We start from the raw sequence: 25,424 nt of genomic DNA, 5'->3' as shown, positions 1-25,424 counted from the left end.
TCCTTATGGGGTCTGTGCTAGAACACCAGAGCAGCAACAGTTGGACTTCTACACACAGAACTTCTAACACCACTATGTATGTGCTATTGTCATTTTAATGTTACTAAACCTCTGCACTTTTACCACTAACCCATCTACCTCTTCATTCTTTAGGTCAATCTGCTTTCAGCTGATCACCACAAACAACAACGATTCTGCAGTTCAGGATAAAGAAAGTACATCTCTACAACAGTCATAAGAGATGCACCTACACACAGGAAATGTATCCCTCTTTAGAACACACCATCCAGGCATGAATTATTTCCTCCTGCACGCCCCCATCCTCCACTGTGACCATTAAGTTGAACTGTCAGGAACTTATTGGATGAATTCATCTGAGTAACAAATCCCCCCCGGCAATACCAGTTAGTGACACCCTATACTGACCATTCCATGGAAATTGCTATCTCATTTATTAGAGTATTTTATTTCATAACACCCTATTACGTGTTCTACTTATAAGCACACCATTTTTACCCATGATCTATGGACATTGAAAGCCCTCTACATTTTAGAGTATTCTATCTCCATTTATAAATTTTTATTTCATGATACCCCATCTGTGTTTTATCCTGTAATACCTCACCCCATCTAATGCAGCTCATATTCTGCAGTCTAGTACATTCTTGTGCTATTGTTCTCTAGTCTCATTTTCTTCTTGTTTTTATTTTAATTTTGATCTTCATTTCTAGTACATATAGTGTTGTAACATCAATCTTACTCCACATCATGTTTAAGACTGTCAATTCTCAGATCTTGGCAATTCATTTTACCCTCATTCTCAGCATATTGTATTAGCAAGACAATCAGTCAGTTTTTATCTGTATTTTATATCTATAATCAGGATCACATCTTGTTTCTTATCTGTTTTATTACCTACTGCACTTTTGTGATTGCACATAGGTTTTTACAATTGCATTCTGTCTGTATACACCAAGGGACCCACAACACAACACAACACACTGGCCCATAGAACACACCAGGTAATATTTATCTGGTCCCACTATGTTAGAACCCACACAAACCCCATCATCTAACACACCAATCTCTTCATCTCTATAGCTTTCACCACCTAATTTTGCGCCAGATATTCCACAACCTCATTTACTCTAAGTACTCATATAGGGACAGACATCATCTCAATCATATCATCATCATCATCATCAACATTTATTTATATAGCGCCAGCAAATTCCGTAGCGCTTTACAATTGGGAACAAACACTGATAAGACAATACTGGATAATACATACAGACAGAGAGGTAAGAGAACCCTGCTCGCAAGCTTACAATCTTTAGGACAATGGGAGTTAGAAACACAAGGACATGCGCTACATCATATTGCACAATGGACCAGCTAGAACGCAAAGGTAAAGGTATTGAGTGGGCTGTGTGTGTTGCAATGTTGGTCAGAGGGGGTTCTTGTCTTGCGTTAGCAGTGTAGAGGATGGTAATAGGGTAATCTAGGGAAATTAAGATGGTGGTTGAGGAATATCATAACCTTGTCTGAAGAGGTGGGTTTTCAGTGAACGCTTGAAAGTTTGAAGACTAGAGGAAAGTCTTATTGTGAGTGGGAGGGAATTCCACAAATTGGGTGCAGCCAGGAAAAAATCCTGTAACCGAGAATGGGAGGATGTGATGAGAGTGGAGGAGACGTAGATCTTGTGCAGAACGGAGGTGTCGAGTAGGGAGATATTTTGAGATAAGTGAGGAGATGTATGTCGGTGCAATTTTGTTGATGGCCTTGTATGTTAGTAGAAGAATTTTATATTGGATTCGTTGATATACAGGCAGCCAATGTAGAGACTGACGGAGTGGCTCAGCAGAGGAATAACGGTTAGTAAGGAAAATCAATCTAGCCGCTGCGTGCAAAATAGATTGTAGGGGTTCAAGTCTGACTTTGGGAAGACCAGTAAGGAGGGAATTGCAATAGTCGATGCAGGAGATGATGAGTGCATGAATTAATGTTTTTGCGGTGTCTTGTGTCAGATATGTGCGTATTCTGGAAATGTTCTTTAGGTGTATGTAACATGATTTAGATATAAAGTTGATGTGGGGAATAAATGACAGTTGTTAATCAAGGATTACACCTAGACAACGAGCTTGCGGGGTGGGATTTATGGTCATGTTATCAACAGAAATAGAAATGTCAGGCAGGAAGCTCCTGTTTCTCAAGGAGAAGTGGCCAACCAGTCAGAGACCAAGAGCCAAAAAATATCTATAGATACCGCAAAGAGCCAACTTTAGTTTTTACATGTGTGCACATTATATATATATATATATATATATATATATATATATATATATATATATATATATACATACATACACCCAGTATAAACATGTGCATGCATGTATACATACATACCTTACCCACATACATTGAAAATATAATAATTTCCAATATCTTGCGAAGTAAAAAAAGAAAATGAAATCCAACACTGCTAAAGTGTTCAGAATAATTATCAAATCAGCACAGCTCTGTACTGCACAGCTCTTAGCTCACTGCTCTGTCCACCTGCCATCAGCTCTCCCCACATTCCATTAAATCTATCCCCATGCAAATCAGACCACCCCAACTGCAACCAGATTTCACCACACAGCCATCACGTGCCTATCAGCCTCCACACATGCCATCAGATCTATCCACATTCCTCATACATTCCATCAAACTGCCACATATGCCCTTCACCACATGCTTCTTAAATGCTCATCAGACCTCCACCACATGCCCCTTGCATGTCCATCAGACCTCCCAACATGCCATTATACTTCTCCACATGCAAATCAGACCTCCCCACCTGCAACCAGATTTACCACATGCACTTTACATGCCATTAGACCTCCCCACCTTCCTCTTACATGCCATCAGATCTCTACACATGTCCTTTATATACCTATCAGCCTCCTCACATACCTCCTATATGCCATCAGACCTCCCCAAATGCCCCTTACATGACCATCAACTTCCCCACACGTTGGACACCGCTGATCTACAGCACTTCTCCACTCTTCCCCTACTCCACTCCCTTCACTTGAGCTCTAATTCCACAGCAGGATGGAAATTTTTCCTCCGGTGGTGCAAAACCCCTGGAAGGCAGCCTATACTCCCACCAAGATAAGATGTGGGGGGAGGGGGGAGGTGTCAGTGTTTTCTCTTGACCAGGGCACTAAAATGTCTAGTTATGACTCTGAGGACCCAGGTGCCCTGGTCTGTGCGTATCACCATTAATATATCTATGCTCTGGGACCAGCCACCAATGAACTGCCTTTCTTTCTGGACACACCCCTCCCCCCTGTCTCACATCCTCCACTTCTCTTCTTCATCCCAGTTATTCCTTCTACTCCTACTTCTCCTCCTCTAGCCAGTTTGTTCCACCCCTCCCCTCTCTAAATGTGGCTGCCTCCATCAGCATTGGTAGGTCAGTGACATGGGGTGATTAATGTTATATGTGTGGTGTTTTTAAAATATGTGGGGCAATTTTAAAAATACCCAGAAGCAGAAACTCACAGGGTTCACCAGGATACTTACCCTGTACAATGGCAGTCACTGGGCTGCTGCTAATACTAATAAAACCTTTCCCACAGTCCGCGCAATATACAGGATATCTCGCTCTCCCTCTTGGTAGCTGTGCTGTTTTTATCAAAGGAACAGCTACTTTCTTTCTGTGGTAATGCGCATGTGGGAAGGTCTGAGAGAAGAAAGGGGGCCCTGCAAATTTCATTTGTACTGGGCCCCACAATTTCTGATGGCAGCCCTGTTTATAATTGCTGCAGCTAACTCCTCTTCTGTCTTGTAACACTGAATAACTCGGATCCCTTCTCATAAATTTGAAATAATTTGACATTGTTTTAATAAGGAAATAAAGCAATCCTGGTTAGTCTAGTGGCTTCAAAAAGAGAGACTCATGAGCTCTCAGGTTATACAGTTCCAAATAGCACCTGCAGAACAATTATTTTTTACTTTGAAATACTATTCAATTGTGTTTTCTTATGCATTTCTAGCTGGCTACAGATCACTAATTAAACGTGATCAAATATTGCTTTACTGCAGGAGACATAGGCTCTGCCCTTATCAGTAGGCAGTTCTAATGACATTTTGGTAATCTTGCTGGGATTTTATAGCAACCCCAATGAGGAAGGCTCCACATACACGATGGAGAACATAAAGCTATTTTCTGAATGCTATGTTTTACCGATTGCATGTTAGGAAAGTGACAGCCCAGTTCTAGTCCAGAGGTGAATAGAAAAAAAGCCAAAACACGAAATCTACAGAGGCCAGTCATTAAGGAGTTAATTACTTCAGGTGCACTGATGCTAGTTTGGGCATTACAGAAACCATCTATCACTTAACAGGAGTATCAACATTACACATATATATTCAGATTGTAAAGTTCCATGATAGCAGAGAGCTACTGATGATATGGACATTGTATTTAATATTCACTGTTTGGTTTCTGTATAATTTATGCAACATACAAGAACATTAAGCATTGCTGTATACTACTGTACAGCTAGAAAGTGCCAGGTTTCTGATACAGTTTAATGACCGTGCTGTCAATGTAACTCCAGATTTGTAAATTAAATATGACAAATATAAGATATGAAAATGGAAAAAATAAGCCGCTCTGAAACCTCTGCTACAAAGTAAGCAATTAAGTGATGTTCTAGTCACTCAGAAAAATAGAACACATTCACTTGCTAAAGTCCCACAGGAGAATAGGAAGTGAAGATAATGTCTTCTGAGTCTGAGTTTATCATGTATTTGATACCCTCTGATGCAGCTGCAGAAAATGTATTTGTATCATTTGAAAAACCTGACACACAGTAGCTACACGGCCCTACATTTTAGTAATGAACAAGTTCATAACACAGACAAGAATCATAATCCAGTACAGCAAATAGGATAGACAAGGTGTATTCAGTGTATATGTACACATATACATACACACTTGCAGCTTATTATTGTCTTTATATAAATAAAGGAAAAGAGAAAGAGAAAAGAAAGAAGAGAGGGACTCACTGGCCCCTCTACTTTACTGTTTCATGTAAAGAAATGAACCAAACTATCAATATAAATGTTACTTTAAGATATTGTGCTGGTACCACATCTTACCAAATTTATAGCCTGGTTACTACTCCAAAGTTGTTAAAGAATATGAAAGCAAGCACTACTGGGACTTCATTTCCTTGGTGTGCAAGGGTTAGTTTATTCCAATGGTAACATTTTGGATTCAAACATGACCCTTGCCCTTATATACCCCAACTCATTATAAGAACACAGGGGACAGGTCAACCCTTTTTCATACTGATGGTAACAAACTGTGTCTTGATAATCATAATGATATCAGAGCAGAACAAACGTTGTTTTAAACATATCAGAACAAATTATACAATACTATATATTGTTATACAACGATCAGCCACATCTATATCTACTAATACAAAATGTATCTAGTAATATCAACTTTAATTTTGTAGATGGTGCTTCTTTCAACACGAATATTCATGAATTTCAAAAAGAAGAATGTTCTCATCATGGTATTAAAACATCCACCAAAAACGTTTTCCATATAAATATTCCTAAACTTTATTAGTAATGATGAATATCAATCTCTAAAGATAATGTAAGTGATAGGATCAAACAAGAGCTCTATATTTGTGAATAGGTCAACTATGATTATTCTATTACTATTCTATCATTACTATTACTCACTGTGGGTATGCACACGGGATGTGTCATGGTTAACATAACCGCTGTGTTACATAGAAAGACAGCCATTTAAATGGTCAATTAACTTTTACCTGGAAACAATCAATTAACCCTCACGAGTACAGAAAATATTTAAGATGGACATTGAAAGATCAACAAATTGACACTTTAAAAGGACACTAAGAAAGGGAACAGCTTTTGCAGGCAATCAATTAATCCATACAAGTACAGGAAACACTATTAATAATGAAAGGTAGATCATTAGGTAATAGATCTCATAGTTATTTTGTACAATATATAACATACATATATACATGAATATAATGACAATTCATTCAATGTGCAATAAACCACTTGTAAATGGAACTATATATATGTAAGTAATCATACATACATTATAGGCTGGTGGCTTGTGATCACTTGGACACATACATCTGTTAATATAATCCAGTGGTCCAGCCAGCGTTACATAGATTGCATAGACTGACCCTAGCATGTATAGCTAAATATAACAATAATGGCATGATGTGATATAGTTATATGATCTAAACTAGCAGTGTCTATGTCAATAACTATAATAATAACTATAATAATCAGTATGGTTACTAATGGCTGCAATCATACTCTGCACATCCATATCATTTTGGGCAGTCATGCCAGTGGATTTGTGTACAAGAACATCAAGGCGTCAATAACATGATGCAATTGACAACGTGACTCAGCATTCAAAATATAATCATATTCAGTACAGTCACGAAAATTGGAACATAGTGAATAGTATCCATCAGTCAACTACATAGATCTGCATAACAAATAGACAAATATCTGGATATCTAAATCTCTAGGCCCCTTCTGGTGTAGAACAACTGCAGAACATTGCTATAAATAACTTAAGTGACTAATAATCCATTAATAAGCATATTGTTATCAGACTACAAATCACATTTGTTAGTAGTATATCATGACTGCATAGTTATGCTTGAGAACACATAAGTAAAGAATTATTGTTATTTTTCAATCCATGAGCATAATAATATCTGCCTACAAACTGTGGAAAGCACTGTTTACCATTTACAAACAGATGAAGAGCAATAGTAGTAGCATGATTTAAAGTCAAGTCAAAATCCAGATCTTAACCTATAGTAAATTCAATGTACTCATAAAATTCAGCAAGTCAATGCTGCCAGTTAAAACATCTGTAAAACAATAATCTGACATGAGATATAATTACACCAGATCACATAGGTGGTCATCTAGTAAGAGACATATTGGAAAAAAGTTATCATTTAGTCATAAACCAGGTTTAAGATTAATAAAAGTCAGAAATGGGATGTCCAAGGCTTATAAAACACAAACCAGGAACAAACATACAAAGTTTTCCCCCGGCACACTGCTATAGCCAGCAAAAGACCTGCCATTTCTACTGTAGATTAAAATGCAAAAGTCTTGGTTGCACACATTTGCAAATGTATGATAAAGCCACCCGCCACTCCAAGGCGCTTTTGCTAATAGGGTGGTCCTAACTCTAAACAATGAGAGTCCCATATATTTGGGCCATACATATGTGTTTTTAAATTGAGAGCTAACTTACCAAAGAGGTACCTCAGAAGCCTCCAAACAGCAGTATCCCCTCTCAGCTACTGACACCAACATGCCTCTCAGACAAATACAGAAGTGGAAGCTGCTCAATAAACTTATAGGCTATAGCAGGTGCATGAAAGGGTGGGGTTATCCTAAAAGGAAAAAATACACAAAGTTTTCCCCAGCACACTGGGGAAAAAACACAAACCAGGCAAACCAACAGAGCAATAGTGGCCAGTGTCTCCAATCCGTATCAATGTGAAAATGCCTCTAAATTAATAAAAGAGTACCACCTTTGCAGAAAATATACAGCAAATGATCAATAGACCTATATACACGTAAAGTATCCCATAAATCACATGAAGTCCGGAAGTTGGGATCCACGTGTACATAATGTTTAGAACAGTCTTGTCACTGGCCAAAACAGCAATCAAGAGTAATTGAGAATTGTTATTTCATCCCTTTGGGACTAGAGTTTGGGTACTGGAGATGATATGATTAATCTCCATGTAGCATAGTGTTAATGATGGATGCTTGAATAACAGAAAATTATCGACAACAGTGTAATCAATGGAGCCTACCCACGGGCATCTAATGGATGAAGGTGCATGTCCATCTTTTCTTTTATTGTCCTGTGCGTCTTTCCCACATATGTTGAGTAAGAGAGGATGTAAAATGCATACATAGCAGCACATGGGAAGCAATGATTAATTGGAATTTTACCAGCAATATGCAGATGATGGAAAGAGTAGCCAAGCTGCATAAATTGGTGAGTCTCTTGGAGAGCTGAAAAGTTTATTCAGTAGAGAACATTCCCATTATACTTGTTACATTTGCCAATATTTACTGAGTTATCAATAATTTTACAATTGTAATTCTCTTTCCGATTACTCGTGCAACTGTAGGCAGCTATAGCATGTTCCGTCATTTGGACATACCTGTCCGCTGACTTAGATACACTTTTAGGAGAATAACCCTTAATAAAATGGATTAAAATGAATTCCTAATTGGGTCGGCAGTGGTATCCGCTATTCAAAACACAGGTATTTTTGTCCCTGTTCTTTCCAAAAACCTGTATTTTTGGACTTGCATTAGATCAATTACTTATAATTGTCCGGTCCAATATGTTACTAGTCTATTTGTATTGGCAAAGGCTATATTTGCCAGAATGTGGATGGCCAGTGAATACCCCAGCTTTCATAAGTGGATTGCATTATTTAATGAGGCTGTATGGCATGAGAAATATACTCATCACTCTCAGAATGCAATGCACAAATATTTTAAGATACAGTCCAGATGGGCTAAATATATGCCTTGCAATTGCATTCAGATTATTTCACCTGAGCACTTTTCTCTGGCACCTAACCACTCCTGCTGATATGATTGTGGACACCATGAGCGCCCCACTATGGTCTCCAGTTCTGTGTTATTCTATGAGTAATCGCTGTTTTTTTTGCCCACCCCAGCTCTGTTTTCTACTTCCATATGTTTTGGATGTGCATAATTTTCCTGTTAATGCACGGAATGTAAGAATTTCGTTTTCTTTTTGTACTATAAAACTTTCAATACAAAGACAGGATTTCTAATGACAGAAGGTGAAATAATGTATTTTAAAAGCTTCTTATTGAAAAATATATTTTAGTTTTGGGCTCATTGCTAGAATGGCAGGATGTGAGCCAAAGAAGAGCTTATCTATATGTACCAAAATGTATAGAACACATGCAAGTGCTTTGGCTGTATGTCCAGACAAGAGTGTAATGTTATATACTAAACAAAAAGAGTTTTGATAACAAGTTGTATTTGTGTCTGAACATCTATAAAAGTGTGATACGATCATTCTTTGGCATCTCTGATTCCGCATGAACTCAGAGATCCATACTGTGTTTCTAATAAAGATATATACTTTCATCACCTTGGCATAGTCTTTTACTTTATCGCCTCTCTCCATACATGTGTAGACATCCTACTAAGTTCATGTTCAAGATCTGAATGATGGCTCAGATTTCTTCTGAATATAGTAGGCCCTTGAATGGTAGTGGATGAGTGTGATAACAAGCTGTTGACATCAGTAGGTTTGGAAGAAACAGTAGTTTGCAGACCTCCTCTCGCCTTGATTATATTCAAGGCCAAAAAGTCGATCATTTGGGAGGTATGCTATATGGTGAATTTGAGGAACTGATACAAGTTGGTTCATCACGGTTTTAATTTCACCGCCCTATTGCATAAAAATATCGTCAAACTAGTGATAGTAAAAGAGGAAATATTTAATAATTGAATCCTTATGGAAACATTATTCATCTTCAAACTTGAACATGTATATTTATATTTATAGCAGTTTTGGAACACTGCATATAAAAACACTCTCAAAATCTAAATTGTATTGTGATACATATGACTCAGCAAAGGTCCCTTATTGAAAGAATGAGTGACATCCCTGCATATGAGACTCGTCCAGCGCTGCCTACACTCTGGGTTGCTTTGTGGGGACGTAGTTGTTCTCTTCTGTGGTAGATCTGATGGGAGCCTGAAGGTGATTGGCTACTAAGTTTGAAGATCGTTAGTTAATAAATGTAATTCTTATGTATTTATAATTTCCCCATATAGGAACCAGGTTTGTGTTGTGCTGCCAGAAATAATATAAACATAGTGTTAAAGAGTTGAACTCATTCTTAGATGTTGCATTACTGTATTTATTGTGGACTATGTGATTGATCCAGATGGTGTGAGGAAATGGCCTTTGCTTCATATCCTCATTCTATACCTTCCCTCCACTTCACTTTGTTACAAACTACAGTAGCAGGTCCAATTGTCTGTACAGTGGATAACATAATGGACATACCTCTAAGGCGAATTGCTTGTTTACATGCTGACAGAGGAACTACTATGTTTTTACAAACTTTTTATCTATACATAGTTGCCTTTTCCCTAACCAAGATGCCCTTGAAGATAGCCAGTTGTACTGAAACGATCATTAGGTGTCCAGTGTAGTAACTACGTTCCAAGAAACCTTACCCAACACAAACACATATATATATATATATATATATATATATATATAGTGCATAGTAGATTAAAAAAAAAGTGGACACATGCTGGGAAGACACAATTTTTTTTTAAAAAAAGAAAAATCATTAAATATTATAGAGCCAAAAGAAAAAAAAGCACCACAACTGTTTCTGTGAGATCCAGCACAAATTAAGCAACTTATTTTTATACATATCACAACACAGGAAGAAACAGGCAATTATTGATCCATTACCTGACATGTTTGCAAGACTTGTTCCAAGAGACTTCAATATTAGCTGAAGTTCTCTCACAGCAGCAGCAGCTTCCTCTCCACAGGTCATGTCAGGTTCCATTACAATTTCCATAAGTCCAATTCCTATAGAGTGAAACATTCGGTTTAGTCATTGGAAACATAATCCCTCTTTGAGAGTCTGAACACCTTAGGGCAGGGGACAAACCCCTTGGTGTTCATTTTATTACATATAATATAAAATACTACCTAAATATGTGCAGGATCAACAGGTGAACTTATTAAATCTCACTTAACATTCTGTACATAATTTTTCCCATGTATGTTAAACAAAGTTGTTTACTCATTGCTCCAAACATCAGGATATTTAAAATGTGAACATTTTTTCAGGTATTACATCATTTGTTAGGTTCTCAAGGCAAGTAGGCCCATTGTGATGAATGAAACATCAAATTGCAATTAAAGCCTGGTTATCATTGAGAAATGTTTGTGCAGTTCACCAAGAGTTAATAAGAGGCCATGACACACACAAAATTCTTCATATTAATTCAATACTTTACAATGACACCATAAAAATACAACCGCCTGATGATCCTGGAAATGGTAATCCTGCATTTTGCTGTCAGCCTTCCTGTTTCTCAATTACAAAATTATGCATAAGGCACTTATTTATTGTGCACACTGCTTTTAGTGAATATAACTGCATAAATCAGAAATATTAATTTCTGAATATTAAACGCCTGTATCATTTATTTTTGCGCTAGAACTACTGCCAGAAAGAATTACTTTCAAGCTTGCCCACCACGAGAAGGCATATTACAAATAAAATCACACACACGACAGGTGGATCCTTTATTCTGGGAGATCTATCAGTGATGACAAAGTGCTTGTGGGTAATAAGGAGGGCAGGAGCAGGAAGAGTATATGGTTTTGCCATTGTAATGCATTTTCTTTACTTTTGTTTGAAAAAATGGTACAAACAACAATTTGTAGAATACAAAACCATAACATGTATTCATAATATTTTTAAATAATGTTTAGAATAGTGAATAAAACAGGGAATAATAATAAAGAAAAAAAGTGAGGATATAAAAAAGGGAAAGGGGGCTTTGAAGGTGTGAGGCACATAATACGGGACAATATAACAAAATAGGTAATTCCTTAGGTGCTGCGATGGAGGCTCCGATTTTGATCGGAAGGGGATCTTGAAGAAATGAGGCAGTGTCAAAGGTTACATAGGGGAAGCTTTGCTCAAGCTTGAAAGCTTAGAGACTACTCTAGGGGAACTTATGTGGATACTTCGCTATGCAAAAAACCAGAGGGCTTCCATCTAATCAAATTGAAGTGTTTTATCGTGGAGAAAGAATGTTAATGTTTTTCAAATATGCAATATGTCAGACATACTTCTTAAAGGCTCGGATGGAAAGAGGATTTAAATGCTTCCAATTTTTGCCAATTAGTCCTTTAGTTGCTGCCAATAAGTGGAAAACCAGTTTTTGCCTTTGTACACTAACATCTTGGGTAGACAGAGACTAGAAGCACCATGGATCATCCAGTATCTGTTGTTCTAGTACTGAATTGATACAGTCTTGAAAAGGGAATGTAACAGCTCCCCTGTGGCCACACTCTAGCCAGCAATTGGGGGTAGCTATAGCAAACATTTTGGCTCGTCTATCAGGGGTATAATACCACCTGTGGTAGATTTTGTATGCAGTTTTCTTGATGCTGGTGAAATTAGAGCTTGTAGCAACTCCGTCTCTAGTCTCCTCCCAGCCTGATTCATCAGGTGTGGGGCCCAAATCTCTTTCCCATTCATTCTCAGTATTACTCTGCGAGCCAAGGGTGTCATCAATTAAGAGTTTGTACAGAGGTATTATCATACCCTTTCTCAGTGGAGTCTTCAGACAGATACCTCTCAAATGGAGTTGGGTCTCGTAGAATATCTACTGTGGCAAGAGACATAAGGAAATGTCACAAGTGAAAAAATTAATAAAACAGAGATGGATGAAGAAGGGAAATCTCAGCTGAATGTTCTGCAGTGATGCCCAGTGACTCTGGATAGCCAGATCGTTAACGACTTTGATATCTGCCTGCATCCAAAGCTTAAAGTAGGCACCTGACATTCTTGGCGACAAATCTGTGTTATCCCATAATGGGGTCAGAGATGAGTTCTCCGTGGAGAGCTTTAATCGGGTCTTACAGTAATCCCAAATATTTAAAGAAAATTTGAGGAAAGGAACGAGGTTCATTTCGGGGTGGTGGGGCTCCGGATTGCAGGCAAGCCCAACAGAGATGCAAGAAAGTTTAGGTGGAGGAAGCGTGTTTCGATATCCAGCCAAGCAATTGTGTCCTGAGAGGCAAAAGTTATTGCTAATTAACTCTGACATGAGGGTAGGCAATATAGTTTCAAATCAGAGAAGAGTCTACCACCTTTGATTCTAAGAAAAAAAAAAAAGAGAAGGGGATATTCTTGGGGTTTGTCGTGCCATACAAATTTAAGAAATGCTGATTGAAGCTCCCTAAAGACCAGGTTAGGCTTTAACTGGGAGGGTTTGAGTTTGAAAGTGATAATAACCTCAAAATTAAATTAATAGTGAGTGTTATGATCCTACCTAGCCACGAAATAGTAAGCTTTATCCAGTAGAAGCAAATAAACAACCCCCAAATATTTTATCTTTTGTTTCAGCCACCTTAGGCTATAAGCCGATTGGATAACCGTCTTAATTTGTGATGGGACATGTAGAAGCATGGCCTCTGATGTTTAATTAATTTTAAAACCTGAAAGTGCATCATACTCATATATTAAGCTGTATATGGCACAAAGATTTGGGGTTGGGTAAGAGATGAGAGAATGTCATCTGCAAAGAGAGATATTTTGAATGGAGTTTCTCCAACTCTACTCTGTGAACAGCTGAGTTTTCGATTAATGCCGCTAAGGGTTTTATCCCATGGCAAAGACAAAGAGGCGATAAATAGTGGTCTTGCTAGTCCCATTGAAAATGGAAATTGGGTCTGATGGATTTCCATTCACCATCACTTTGGCCAATGGGATTCTGTACAGTGCCTGGATGGCAGTAAGAAATCCCAAAGGTTTAAAGTGTTTGGAACATAAATTATCAGGAAACTCTGTCAAAGGCTTTTCAGAATTACCGGTAGGGATTTTCTTCTATTTATGATTTGAAAAAGAACTATTGCCCTTCTTGTGTTGCACCTGGCCTATTGCAGTGGCTGAAGCATGTAGTCTGGACAAACCAACTCTATCGAGGAAGATATTTATGACATCCTCTGAAAGGGGAGGGGGCTCCAGATGGATTCAACCTGCTCTAGATTATGTAATATAAAATAGTATGATTGAAATTCCTGGGGTCATAGGAGATGGTACCTTTTGCTGTTGGATTGGGAGGACATTATTCTGTGCGGCTTTGGATCTCAGTTTAGAGGCGAAAATGTTGTATGCCTTGTCTCCTTTTTCATAGAAAGTTTGAGTCAACCACTTCAAGTTCTTGGCAGTCTATTTAGAGACAAGGAGATTCAACCTGGCTCTTAGCCTACTAAGTTGATCAAGAATCTGGGTATCAAAGGTTCGCTTATGGCGCAGTTCCTGGTCATGTAACTGCATGATTAGGTTTCTATGGTTGATAATTTTATTTTCCTTATGAGCAATGGTCATGCTGGTGAGGTGGCCTCTAATCACTGCCTTGTGGGCCTCCCATAACACCATTGGGGAGGTCTCTGGGAGGCCATTAATTTAAAAATAATCAGAGAAAAGAGATTTAATTTGTATGCTGTAATTGGTATCATGAAGGCGTTTTTCATTAATCCTCCACCTAGGGGTAGCCGAGCAGTAAAAAAAGGGAAATATATTGGGACATAAATATGGGTTAACAATAATTTATTTATATATCTATAGAAGGAAATTAATAATGATTAATCATATAGCAACTGAAAAACAGAACTCTGATACGCAATTTAATCATTAAACTGATGAGCTTCTTTTAATAGGGCAACGATAAGACGTTAAAAAAATATACAATTATCAGCAAATTGTAATCTTTGAAAATATTATTGAAATAATTTATATGCAAAATTGGAACACACTCTACATGAGATTGGATTATGGAGAAATATTTTATTATGGCAATTCTCAATATATATTAGAGATAAATTTGAAAAAGCTAAATAAACAATCTCCATCTAAATTTCTTATCAAGAGTATTACCAACATTTAAATAAACACATATAGTAACTGGGCTATAGAAGGCTACAATGTCATGAGTAATCTTCATAAGTAATAGACGCAAGTATGAAAAGGTTAAACAGGAAACTTACATTAGTATTTAATATTAAGAGTATATGAAATAATATAAACCAAACATGACAGAACTTAAATTATTAACAAAAATGAAATGTAATAGATATGCCCTAACAGATTTAATAAAACGGTAAACACTAGGTAGGCAATGAAAAGGAATGAACTATAACAAGAAGGCAAGCAGGATTTAATAAATGTGACTAGGAGATAGCAATAGGATTGGGAAATACATCTATGATGTGGAAAACAGAGAATGGATGAGAACAGCTTAAATATCCCAACTCCACTCACTTACCACTTTTTAGCCTTGAAAAACAAGACACAGTAAAACGTGTGTTGGCATAAGCTGCGGGTGTATGAATATGTGTGATTTATAATTTGGTTATTAAGCCAGACAGTAACAGCTTGTAGAAATATTAGATAATATAAGAAAGGGACAGGAATCTTACTTCTAAATATCAATAGATATGTCCGAGCTAGATATCCAGGTTTGCTATACCTTTTGATAGATTGTATTACTGGTGAATGAGGCTGCTGTACATTTATAACTGTATGCTAGAACACTGAATCACACTATCTTATCAACGTTAAAAATAATTTAAGAAAAAACTGATATATCAATACATGGTTGAGAAAACTGGCTATAGAGTCAGCAAAGGTATGCGGTCTCTGTGTAAGATATATACAGCAGGGACCTTTTCCGATCACTTGTGATTTGAATGCAGGTGAATGAATTAGATAAATAATAAATAATCAGGATCCAATTCAAAAGTAGGTGTGCAACTACATAACTGTTATTCTATGGGTAACATATACCAGTATAATGATTGTGTAAAAGTTAGAACATCACAAGCAGTAACTTGTATATAAAGGAGGGTATACAATCTGTTAATGTTTGATAATGAATATCACAAGGGATAACAAAAGACAATTTGACCTTTTGAACTGTATACTTTGGAGATAAAAGCAGAACCAGATATTTGAATCTATTGATATAGAATTAAGAGCTGAGAAAATAATTCTGTGAACTCACATAACTATCTTGATTGCTTTTTAGACCACACACTGTGAAATATCAATTTACATATGAAAAGAAAATGAACATTAATAATTGAAACCAAAAATATATACTCTTGATCAGAACAATGTATTAAGAACCTCTCGGCTATATAAAACACAAACATAATTATAAAGGAGAGGAAATAAAATAGTTGGGTAAATGATGGTAACTTAACCAATCAGTGAAACTATTAAATAACAAAATAAAAATTATGTGTATGTGGAACTAAGATATTTAAGATAAATTATTGATATCCCAATAGAACTAGTAACAACCTGTGAATAAAAAAAATTATGGAACCAATGTTTTATAGAACAAGAAACTAACTACACACACCAAATACCAATGTATTCAAGTATGTCAGCTATTACCAAAGGAAGATCAGCAACATATGGTTAATATCCTCAAAATCATAAGAACTAAAACTACTGCAAATAGAGAATCATACATAATCAAATAGGTACATTGTAACAATGGAAGAATAATAGCATACATAAAACAAGCAAGATGTATTGTTACAGAAAATACAAACAAAATATACAAACTAATAAGAACATACACAACAGCATTTTTAAATCACTTTATTCTTTCTTTAATCACTTAACCCATTATTTTATATTTCACTCGTAATTTTAAATGAGTAAAATAATGAATATAAATTGCTTCTTAATATGTGATATACTAAAGGTTACATTTTAATTACTCTCAAAGTGCATTAAAATTAAAAGACAGTTTTTTCTTGCAGAATTAAGTATGATGGGGCATGGTCAGACCAAACTATGTAATGTAATTTGTGCTGCTTGGAATTTAAAAGTTAAGTTGTGGCTGAGCAGGACCATATCAGTTGTGGATATTGAAGAAGAATGTGTAGCCTCATATATTCGGTTTCAATTATTAATGTTCATTTTCTTTTCATATGTAGATTGATATTTCACAGTGTGTGGTCCAAAAAACAATCAAGATATTTATGTGAGTTCACAGAATTATTTTCTCAGCTCTTAATTCTATATCAATATATTCAAATATCTGGTTCTGCTTTTATCTCCAAAGTATACACTTCAAAAGGTCAAATTGTCTTTCGTTATCCCTTGATTCCAAAATGAAGTGTCATAGAGGTGGTGAAGCTTAAGAAGGTCTGGCAAAGCTTTTGGTTTCCGAGCAAAAGTATTATCTACAGGGCGGGACACAGGGGAAGATCTATGAAGAGTATTATTTAGAACCAAATTAAAGTCCCTTGTCATAATAATCTTTAGTCATACAATGATGATGACCTTCACTGGGTGCATATATAGTCACTAAAGTACAAACAGTATTGTTTAGTTTACCAGCAAATTGTAACTCATTCTCAATTAGGACAATGACATACGGAGAAAAAAAATTATCGCCCAAAACAGTAGCTCCTAAAGTATTTTGTAGTAGAATTGCCTGGTGTCTGTCACACAGATGAGTTAAACAATAAGTCCACTTTTAAGTTAAAATTGTAAATCACAACAAACATAGGAATATTTGAAATAACTATTTACTAGTCTGTAACTATCTAGCAGTTTTTTGAGTCCTGGTTCTCTTCTTATACTCATGTTGTTACTGGTGACAATTGTTAACAGCACAATGCTGTTTAAATGCCCAATCTCAGATGATGTCACACAAAGTAATACAAAAAGATGAGGGTGCTAACACCGTAATCCAGAGCAACCAATTCTCTTGTATCTAAATGAAGGTATAAATGGCAGCACTCCAAATATAGGCAAACGCAAGCTCTACATATTAATTAATAAAAAAGTAGGGTCACAAGGTGAAGTCTCAGATGAGGGATGGGTAGAAGGATCAGCATTCAAAAAAACCTGTGAGTTGTCCAGTCATTTACTACCAAATTCCTTTTTGGATCTCTCCTAATCTATAGAGCCTTATGGGAGTCGACTGACGTATTATATATTTAGGCACCCTAAAATTACTTTAGAGAACGACAATAGCTTTCTTTACTGAGCAAATATGAAAACTGAAGACTGGCACATAAGAACACAGTACATGTCGTCTATCCTCTCCATTGTACTTTTACTGCCAACATAAGAAGCACTGAAGAATCCAATGTTTCTGTGTCTCCACCGATTATAGAAAGCCAATTTGGACATGTGGCACTAGCTATTGGCATAAAAATCTAGCATTATATTAGATTGTAAGACTTTATATTTTAAATTGAAACTACTGGATCACTCACCCCAGCTCACACTTACCAGCTCTATTTAAGTCAATGAGGGTTTGTCGCCTTGAGTCATCATGCAGACTCTTGCCACTGTCCTGCTCCAGCTGGACTTGTTTAATCCTGACACACTTAGTAACCATCTGATTCCATTTTGTTCCTACTTGATAACGGTATGTGAGAATACCATTGACTGCGATTGGAAGCCTTTGTTGAGTAATTTGATAACCAGCCTGCATAATATCATAAAACATATTAGTGAAATACATGTTCTCATTGTGGCTTATTAAATCCTATTTATTGGCATATGACTTACTGCAATATTCAATTAGGACCAATTTGTTACTAAAGGCACCTGCTACACACTGATCTATCAAACAAGGGTCTGTAAGCGACATATTTGAGAAACTATACTGAAATGGCCATGTAACACAACTAGAATTGCAGTCCCATGAAGAATTGTCCTTGTTTACTTATCCACTTCATGACCAACTTAATTTGAAGTTAAGAATTTTAATCAGCTCAGACTAAACCGATTAGGAATATTTATTGTGTAACATTTACCTGCACTAGTGGCTTTCAGAGTAAAGTGGATATAATAGAGTTGCCTCTCTTAGATCCAGTTTGCATGGATCAGATATCAGTAGCAGGCAGGATAAGCAGCTCATATTCTAGTAAGACTTATGACAACCTTCTATATGTGAAAGCTGCACATTTTCCATATTAATGGAACTGTAATATTTAATTTCAAAATGTCAGTGAAAGTCATAGGGCTAAACATTTCCACCACAACATTAGCCCTGTGGCTTATAAAAAATTGAAACAATAAACTAAACAACTGATATAAATCACCACATGACATACTGGTTGGACTAGTAACATTTATATTGGCTTAAACAGTATAAATTACATAAATGTGGAAAATGTGCAGCATCCATATAACGAGAGGTTACCATAATTCTTACTAGACACTTACTGTGAGGTTTTACAATCCTTACCAATGGTATCCTTTAATACTGTATTTTTATAAATGTGACTTTATACTACTACCCAATGCTATCACAATCTTTTACATTGTCTAGCAACCTCAAATCCTCTACACACATCATAGAGACTCCTTCCAGCAGCACCTTGCGCTATTCACACATCATTCTCACATGACATAGAAATATTCTACATTCATACTCACTGCCACCCTCACTTCAGATAGACAACTCACTTCATTCCTAAATCAGCATACTACATTTTAACCTCTCATAATTTCTACATTTTAGCACTTTTGCCTTTCTAGATTTTCATCCGTGATTGAAACATGAAGTTTCCCCCTCACTTAGGCAAATACGATATTTTTACCAACGACAGGGAAAAGTCCCGATCAGCATTGTGATTCATCTGTACACATTATATACAATTACCTTCAGATCTTTGTTTTTTCATCTGTCATAACCATCGGCTGCAGCTTGACACCTGTGCAGGTGTCCTAACTGATAGGAGGTTGACAGAAAGCATTTATGAAGGAATATATACTGCCTTCATAAATGAAGTTTATGTGTCTGTAGTGGGCAGCACAGTGGCCTAGTGGTTAGCACTTCTGCCTCACAGCACTGGGGTCATGAGTTCGATGGCCTTATCTGTGAGGAGTTTGTATGCTCTCCCTGTGTTTGCGTAGGTTATCTCCGGGTGGTCCAGTTTCCTCCCACACTCCAAAAACATACTGGTAGGTTAATCGGCTTCTATCAAAATTGACCCTGGTCTCTGTGTGTGTGTGTGTGTGTGTGTGTGTGTGTGTGTCTATGTTAGGGAATTTAGACTGTAAGTTTCAATGGGGCAGGGACTGATGTGAATGAGTTCTCTGTACAGCGCTGCGGAACTTGTGGCGCTATATAAATAACTGATGATGTTTGTCGCACATTTACAGGAGACATGAAATTCCCCACAGAGACCCCGAGAAAGCAGGTGAACTGGATTCCACAAGGTGGGTGCTGAAAGGTGAGCCCAAGTCCTACTTTTAGCTAAATTGCTGTTCCACTTCTGCAGAGTGCATACACACTGCAGAATTGGAACAACATTGTTCAATCGCTGAATGAGAATTTTGATGAATCTGATGTGCTTTGGAATGATAATTGTTCATCGTTAAAGGGTATCCGGTACTGTAATATCGGGGCAATCAGTCGTTTTTCATCTGATTGGCCCAATAATTGTCTGAAAACACAGTAGTGTGTACCAACAATCTAACAGACCAGCGACAAACAAACAAGCCCACCATTCAACAAACCTACTCTCCGCGGCAATAATCGGTTAATTACTATGGTGAAAAGAGACAATTTGACATCAGTTTAAAATGATACACAATGATAAACCCTAATTTGCAGTAAATTGACAAAGTCACACATCCATACAATTCATGGCCAGACCTACAGTGAAATGACCACTGTCAGAGACATCCCTTTAATAAAACAATTGTTGCAGTGTCCTCAGTTAAACGTCTGGTACTTTTTTCCTCATTGTCCCTCGTATGCAAAACTGTTGCTGGAAAGAAGACATGTCTGAATTTCAATGCAGATTTTAAAATGCTGGATACTACAGCATGATTAAACACTCAGGGACAGTAGACACAGTACATTAAGTTAATTCATCACAAGGGAAGAGTTGAGTGTTTATACACATGTACAATTCAGATTGATGGATCCACACTTTATATCATTCTGTGCAAGAGGGGACAAGGTCACAAAAAAAACACTGATGCATGAGGGCATTCATTTTCATTAAACTGCTTATATTGAGAAAGAAAAATTTTATATCAATCTTCTTCAAAATGTAGCTATACTAATGGCAAACATCCGGCCACCTTAAGGTCTCCTTCCTCTTTAATAAGTTCACTAAAGCACTAGTACGCAATGTTTTTTGATTTTTTTCTTTAGCATGTACCCAAAAATTGTCAGTATGGTATTTTTCTGGTACCCCAAAAAATATATTTCCTAAGTGAATACATTGACAATCAGGGGGACTCTAAAAAGAGATTCTGGGACTCTAAGTGGGGGCTGATACACAGGTTTCACACCCCTAATCTATAACTATCCTTGCCTATTACTAGAGCCTCCAACTTAGGGGCATATTCAATTGTACGCGTTACTCGCAAAAGCAACGCGGCTTGCGCACTATTACCATTATTACGCTAATAGTGCACGTAATTACCGTTATTACGGTATATTTGACGCCGGCTTTCTGCTCGCAGCTCAGGAAGCTGCGAGCTGAAATCCGGGTTAGAATTACCGTAATAACGGTAATACTTTCAACGCGGCATTATTTTTGCGAGTAACCCGGACAATTGAATATGCCCCTTAAGGTTTTCCAGGTTTGGATTTTTTTTTCTGTTATTTACAGCACCATGCCTAAAAAACTCATTTACATATAATAAATAAAAAATAATCACACAATTTTTCCACCTACTTCGCCTGGAATTCACCTTAATACATTGTTTAGCAGTGCTCTTCACAGTGACAGTAAGAGTCATGAATAGGCATTCACCTCGGTGTATAGAATAATCACTAAGTGACAGAAATCAGTTACTGATAGTAGAGAGGTTATGATGTTTTTCTGTAGAGAAGCTTCAAAATCAAATACACTTTGAGGAACTTTTATCAGTATCTCAACTTCCTTTCCCCCAACTGGTCATGTTTTCAAAACACATCAGTCAATTTAAAAGCCTATAGATATTAGAAGAAGCAGGGATCTCCATTTAAACATAAAGACATGATCACAAACATTAGGCATCAAATAAATTTTTTATGTGCCTTGTCAACGCCTGTTAAGGAGAAGGTAGAGCAACTGTGCTGTTGATTAAACAAATTATCTTTGCAAGTCTGCATTTCCTTTTTTAACTTTCAGGCACCTAATTTGGTTGCTTTAGACTGGACCCTGGCAGCTTTTTTTCTGGGAGTTTGTAAAATGAATATGGATTAACAAAATAATGTATTATTTAACGTCCGGGATACATTAAATCCCAGAAACATGACACTTTAGAACTTCTCTATTATTTAATCCAAAAAAAGTTAACTTCCAGAACAACTGAACACTATGAAACAGTTATTTATTGAGTGCTGTATTTGCAGGCCAGATTCGCCTCTAAGTCAAGGGCAGTTACAGTCATTCACAGTATGATTCCCAGTAAACACAGCTTGGATAGTACAGAGAGTGAGGACGGTGCAGTCTACAAATAATGGATGGTCCAAAAATGCTGCATGCCTTGTGCAGGATCTGGTCCCAGTTTGAAGTCAGTACCATGAGTACAATGAGTACTAGTAGTGCACGTTCATATCTGTCAATCACTATGAGGACCATACGTGCTGGCAGCATAGCTCAGTGCAACATACAATGTGTGGCTGTGCAACCATAGTAGGAGCCTTTACGCTGGTCACAAACCAGGTGATATAGCCAGAAAAATAAACAACCAACTGCGTGACCATAAAACTAGTCTGATATCTGACATAAATCCACCGGCAATCAATATGATCATTATCGAGGATGTTTATAAATGTGGTTATAAGATTTCTGCTAGTGGCCATGTTACGAACGCACTAATAGGCAGATCTCATCCAATTTTGCCAAACTCATGAAGACTAAATTGAAATGTGGTCATGTCACTTTGCTCAGACAGAAAGATTTGTCAAATGTTTACATTAGAAGTTAGAGCCATTTATACTGGCCATACACCAACCAATGTGGAAACCCAAAAGCCTGATATACTAGTATTCTTCCTGTAAATTTCTAGGCAGCTGTAACGGCACAAATAGCCGTAATGACACCACAATTTTGTCAAGTATGTGATTTATCTCATCATCCAGTATGTTCAATACTAATGATAACATTTATTTCTGAGAAGTAAATTAACACCTCTTAACATTTTTTTTAAGAGGTATTTCTATCGAAAGAAGAGAATGGCATTATATCAGTAAATTAAAAAGTTCACTTTTTGAGACAAGAGAGCCCATCTTCTTCATATCTATAGAAGAACAGAGATTACCTCTTTTAAACAGAAATGTAAATACTAGTAACAATAAACATTACACTAGTCCACATTGCATTATTACATCTGAACTACATCTGGAAAACGCATGGGAACATTGCTACCGGAGGAAACTAATACACCAGTTGAACCGTGTCTACGGAGAACGGTTTCAGATCCCCTGTCCCGAAGCAAAGCTGCTCTGCTTTGTGGTTCAACCAAAATGCCATCATGTGAACATTTAGTTGACCACTTTTCATAATCTGATGAAAAACCTCGGCATATAAAGGCCACTGTATGGGATATGGGCATGCCTGTGTAGAAAAACTGCCATGCAGCTGTCTACCCCTGTGGTTTGACTTGTTTCCTTACGATATGACTGATCTGAAACTTCCTAGAATAAAACTCTGTTGACTGTGAGCCTCGAAGGTCAAGACCATCCTTCACAAGACCTAGATACGAAAGAAGGACAGATGCCCATCTGAAAGCCAACAAAGACTTTACCAGACTGAAACCTATTTTGTACTTTGACAAAAATATTCTCTGCGGTCAAGAGACTAACAGCAGGCCTAGAAAGACAAGCCTCTGAGTAGGACTAAGGATGAATTAGAAATCACTAAAAACTGAAAAACTAGACCCAATGAGACCACGACCCAGAGCCGTGTCCCCCAGATATTAGGATACCTTCGAACCATAGTCTGTGAAGATGTTCCCAAATACAAGCCATCGGAAAGCAGACCTGAGCACTGTCCCAGCGCCATAGTAACCCAACTCAAAGCTAAGATGGTACTGAGAGCAACCCCAGCCGCTACATATGTAGATCTAAAGTTGGTCTCAACCATATCCTTGCCATCCCAACAGGTTGCAGCATAGGAATCAGCTCTTAGACAAGTTCACTATAGGGGCATCACCTCAGGAGATTCCCACTTAGCTGTGACCTTATTGATAGAGGATAGAAGGTCTGTTAACTGCTTGAGATCTGAAATTTTTGTTTTATTCTTCACATAGTAAACCCAATATAGAAGAATAGAGGAATTAACCAACTGTTTCTGCTTCCTAATAAACCGCAAATTGACAGATACACTATTCTGCATGTTTAGAGCCTGTCCCGCAATACACCCTCAGCCCCCTATCATCGGACAGAATCCTTGTCAACACAAGGAATGCGTCATACTGGCATACCATACATTCACAGTCTAATCCAACCACAGACTGAAGCACCACAGGGGTCAGACTCTTCTGAAGGCTAGCTGGAGAAGTAAGAACTAACCGTTTCTCTGAAGAGAAGGAAACTCAATTAACTAAATGTGAGTGTAACTTACATTATATGATACTATATTATTAGAAGCTACATCACTGTCTGTGCTTTGCATCTTCTTTCCTCTTTCCACATATCACGAGTTGGATTGAAAATAGTGACTAGACTGTAAGTCACAAACTACCTACAGCGGGTATCTTCAGCTTAGAAATACCCCTAGTAGACTTTACATTTGGAACCTTTTGATTATTCACAAACTGACTTCAAGGATCATCTCCTGGTACATACCAAATATCAGCCATTATGTTGTATGCGTCCAATCATTAGGTTAAATGACCTTTAATATGTACTATTCTATAGACCAGCAATCTGTGTCATTATTGTAGATTTCAATAAACTGTATTGCATTATTACCCTCACTACCTCTATTACACCTTTACAGTCTATCACGATGATTGTAGAGTTTGAGTGTTCTCTTTTTACCACTAGTGGTACCCACCCTCTTTAATCTGACAATACTCCCTTTATCAGACCAGACAGCTAAAGAAGTGGCAAACAAGGGAGACACACAGCTGCAGCACAGACAGATAAGAGAATGAGCGTCCAAGACAGACAAGACCCCAGCAGAGTTTGAGGCACTATTGCACCCAGAAAACTACTCTTTAATCTTATACTACCCTGGAGATGTAGAGATGTAGTAGTAGAAAAGGTGCAACCTCTGAATCCGGCTGTTCTGGCAGACTTTTCTGAGTATAGGCAGCCTGCCAAAGAGGAGGTGCATGAGGATGGCACCTTCCCCAGGGCCAGGCACTAATAATGGACACTGTCCTGAGACAAATCCCCCTGCCAACAGTGCCTTGACGGGGCAGTGCATGGGCGACAGACCCTAGCTGAGTCACCTCCTGGATCGGAGCTGCTGCAGAATAGTACTTCCTCAGCCCGCTGTTAGCATCCTGTAGCCACCCAGACTGTATGGTGTTAAGTTCCAGATAAAAAAAAATGGC

General features: G+C 37.4%; 1 protein-coding gene across 1 annotated transcript in view; it reads right to left on the bottom strand.

The window, feature by feature from the left end:
* Positions 1-25,424, bottom strand: part of GATB (glutamyl-tRNA amidotransferase subunit B) — an 87,141-nt gene that overhangs the window by 45,458 nt on the left and 16,259 nt on the right. The window contains exons 4-5 of the mRNA XM_075198790.1: positions 18,192-18,390; positions 10,592-10,714 (exon numbers count right to left, since the gene is read on the bottom strand). Coding sequence (XP_075054891.1) covers positions 10,592-10,714; positions 18,192-18,390 — 322 coding nt within the window. The remainder of the gene's footprint in view (positions 1-10,591; positions 10,715-18,191; positions 18,391-25,424) is intronic.

Source organism: Mixophyes fleayi, chromosome 1 (assembly GCF_038048845.1).
Source record: "Mixophyes fleayi isolate aMixFle1 chromosome 1, aMixFle1.hap1, whole genome shotgun sequence".
In the NCBI taxonomy this organism is placed as follows: domain Eukaryota; kingdom Metazoa; phylum Chordata; class Amphibia; order Anura; family Limnodynastidae; genus Mixophyes; species Mixophyes fleayi.
The sequence above is the reverse complement of the archived record's forward strand: the minus strand, read 5'-3'. Positions and strand labels throughout refer to the sequence as shown.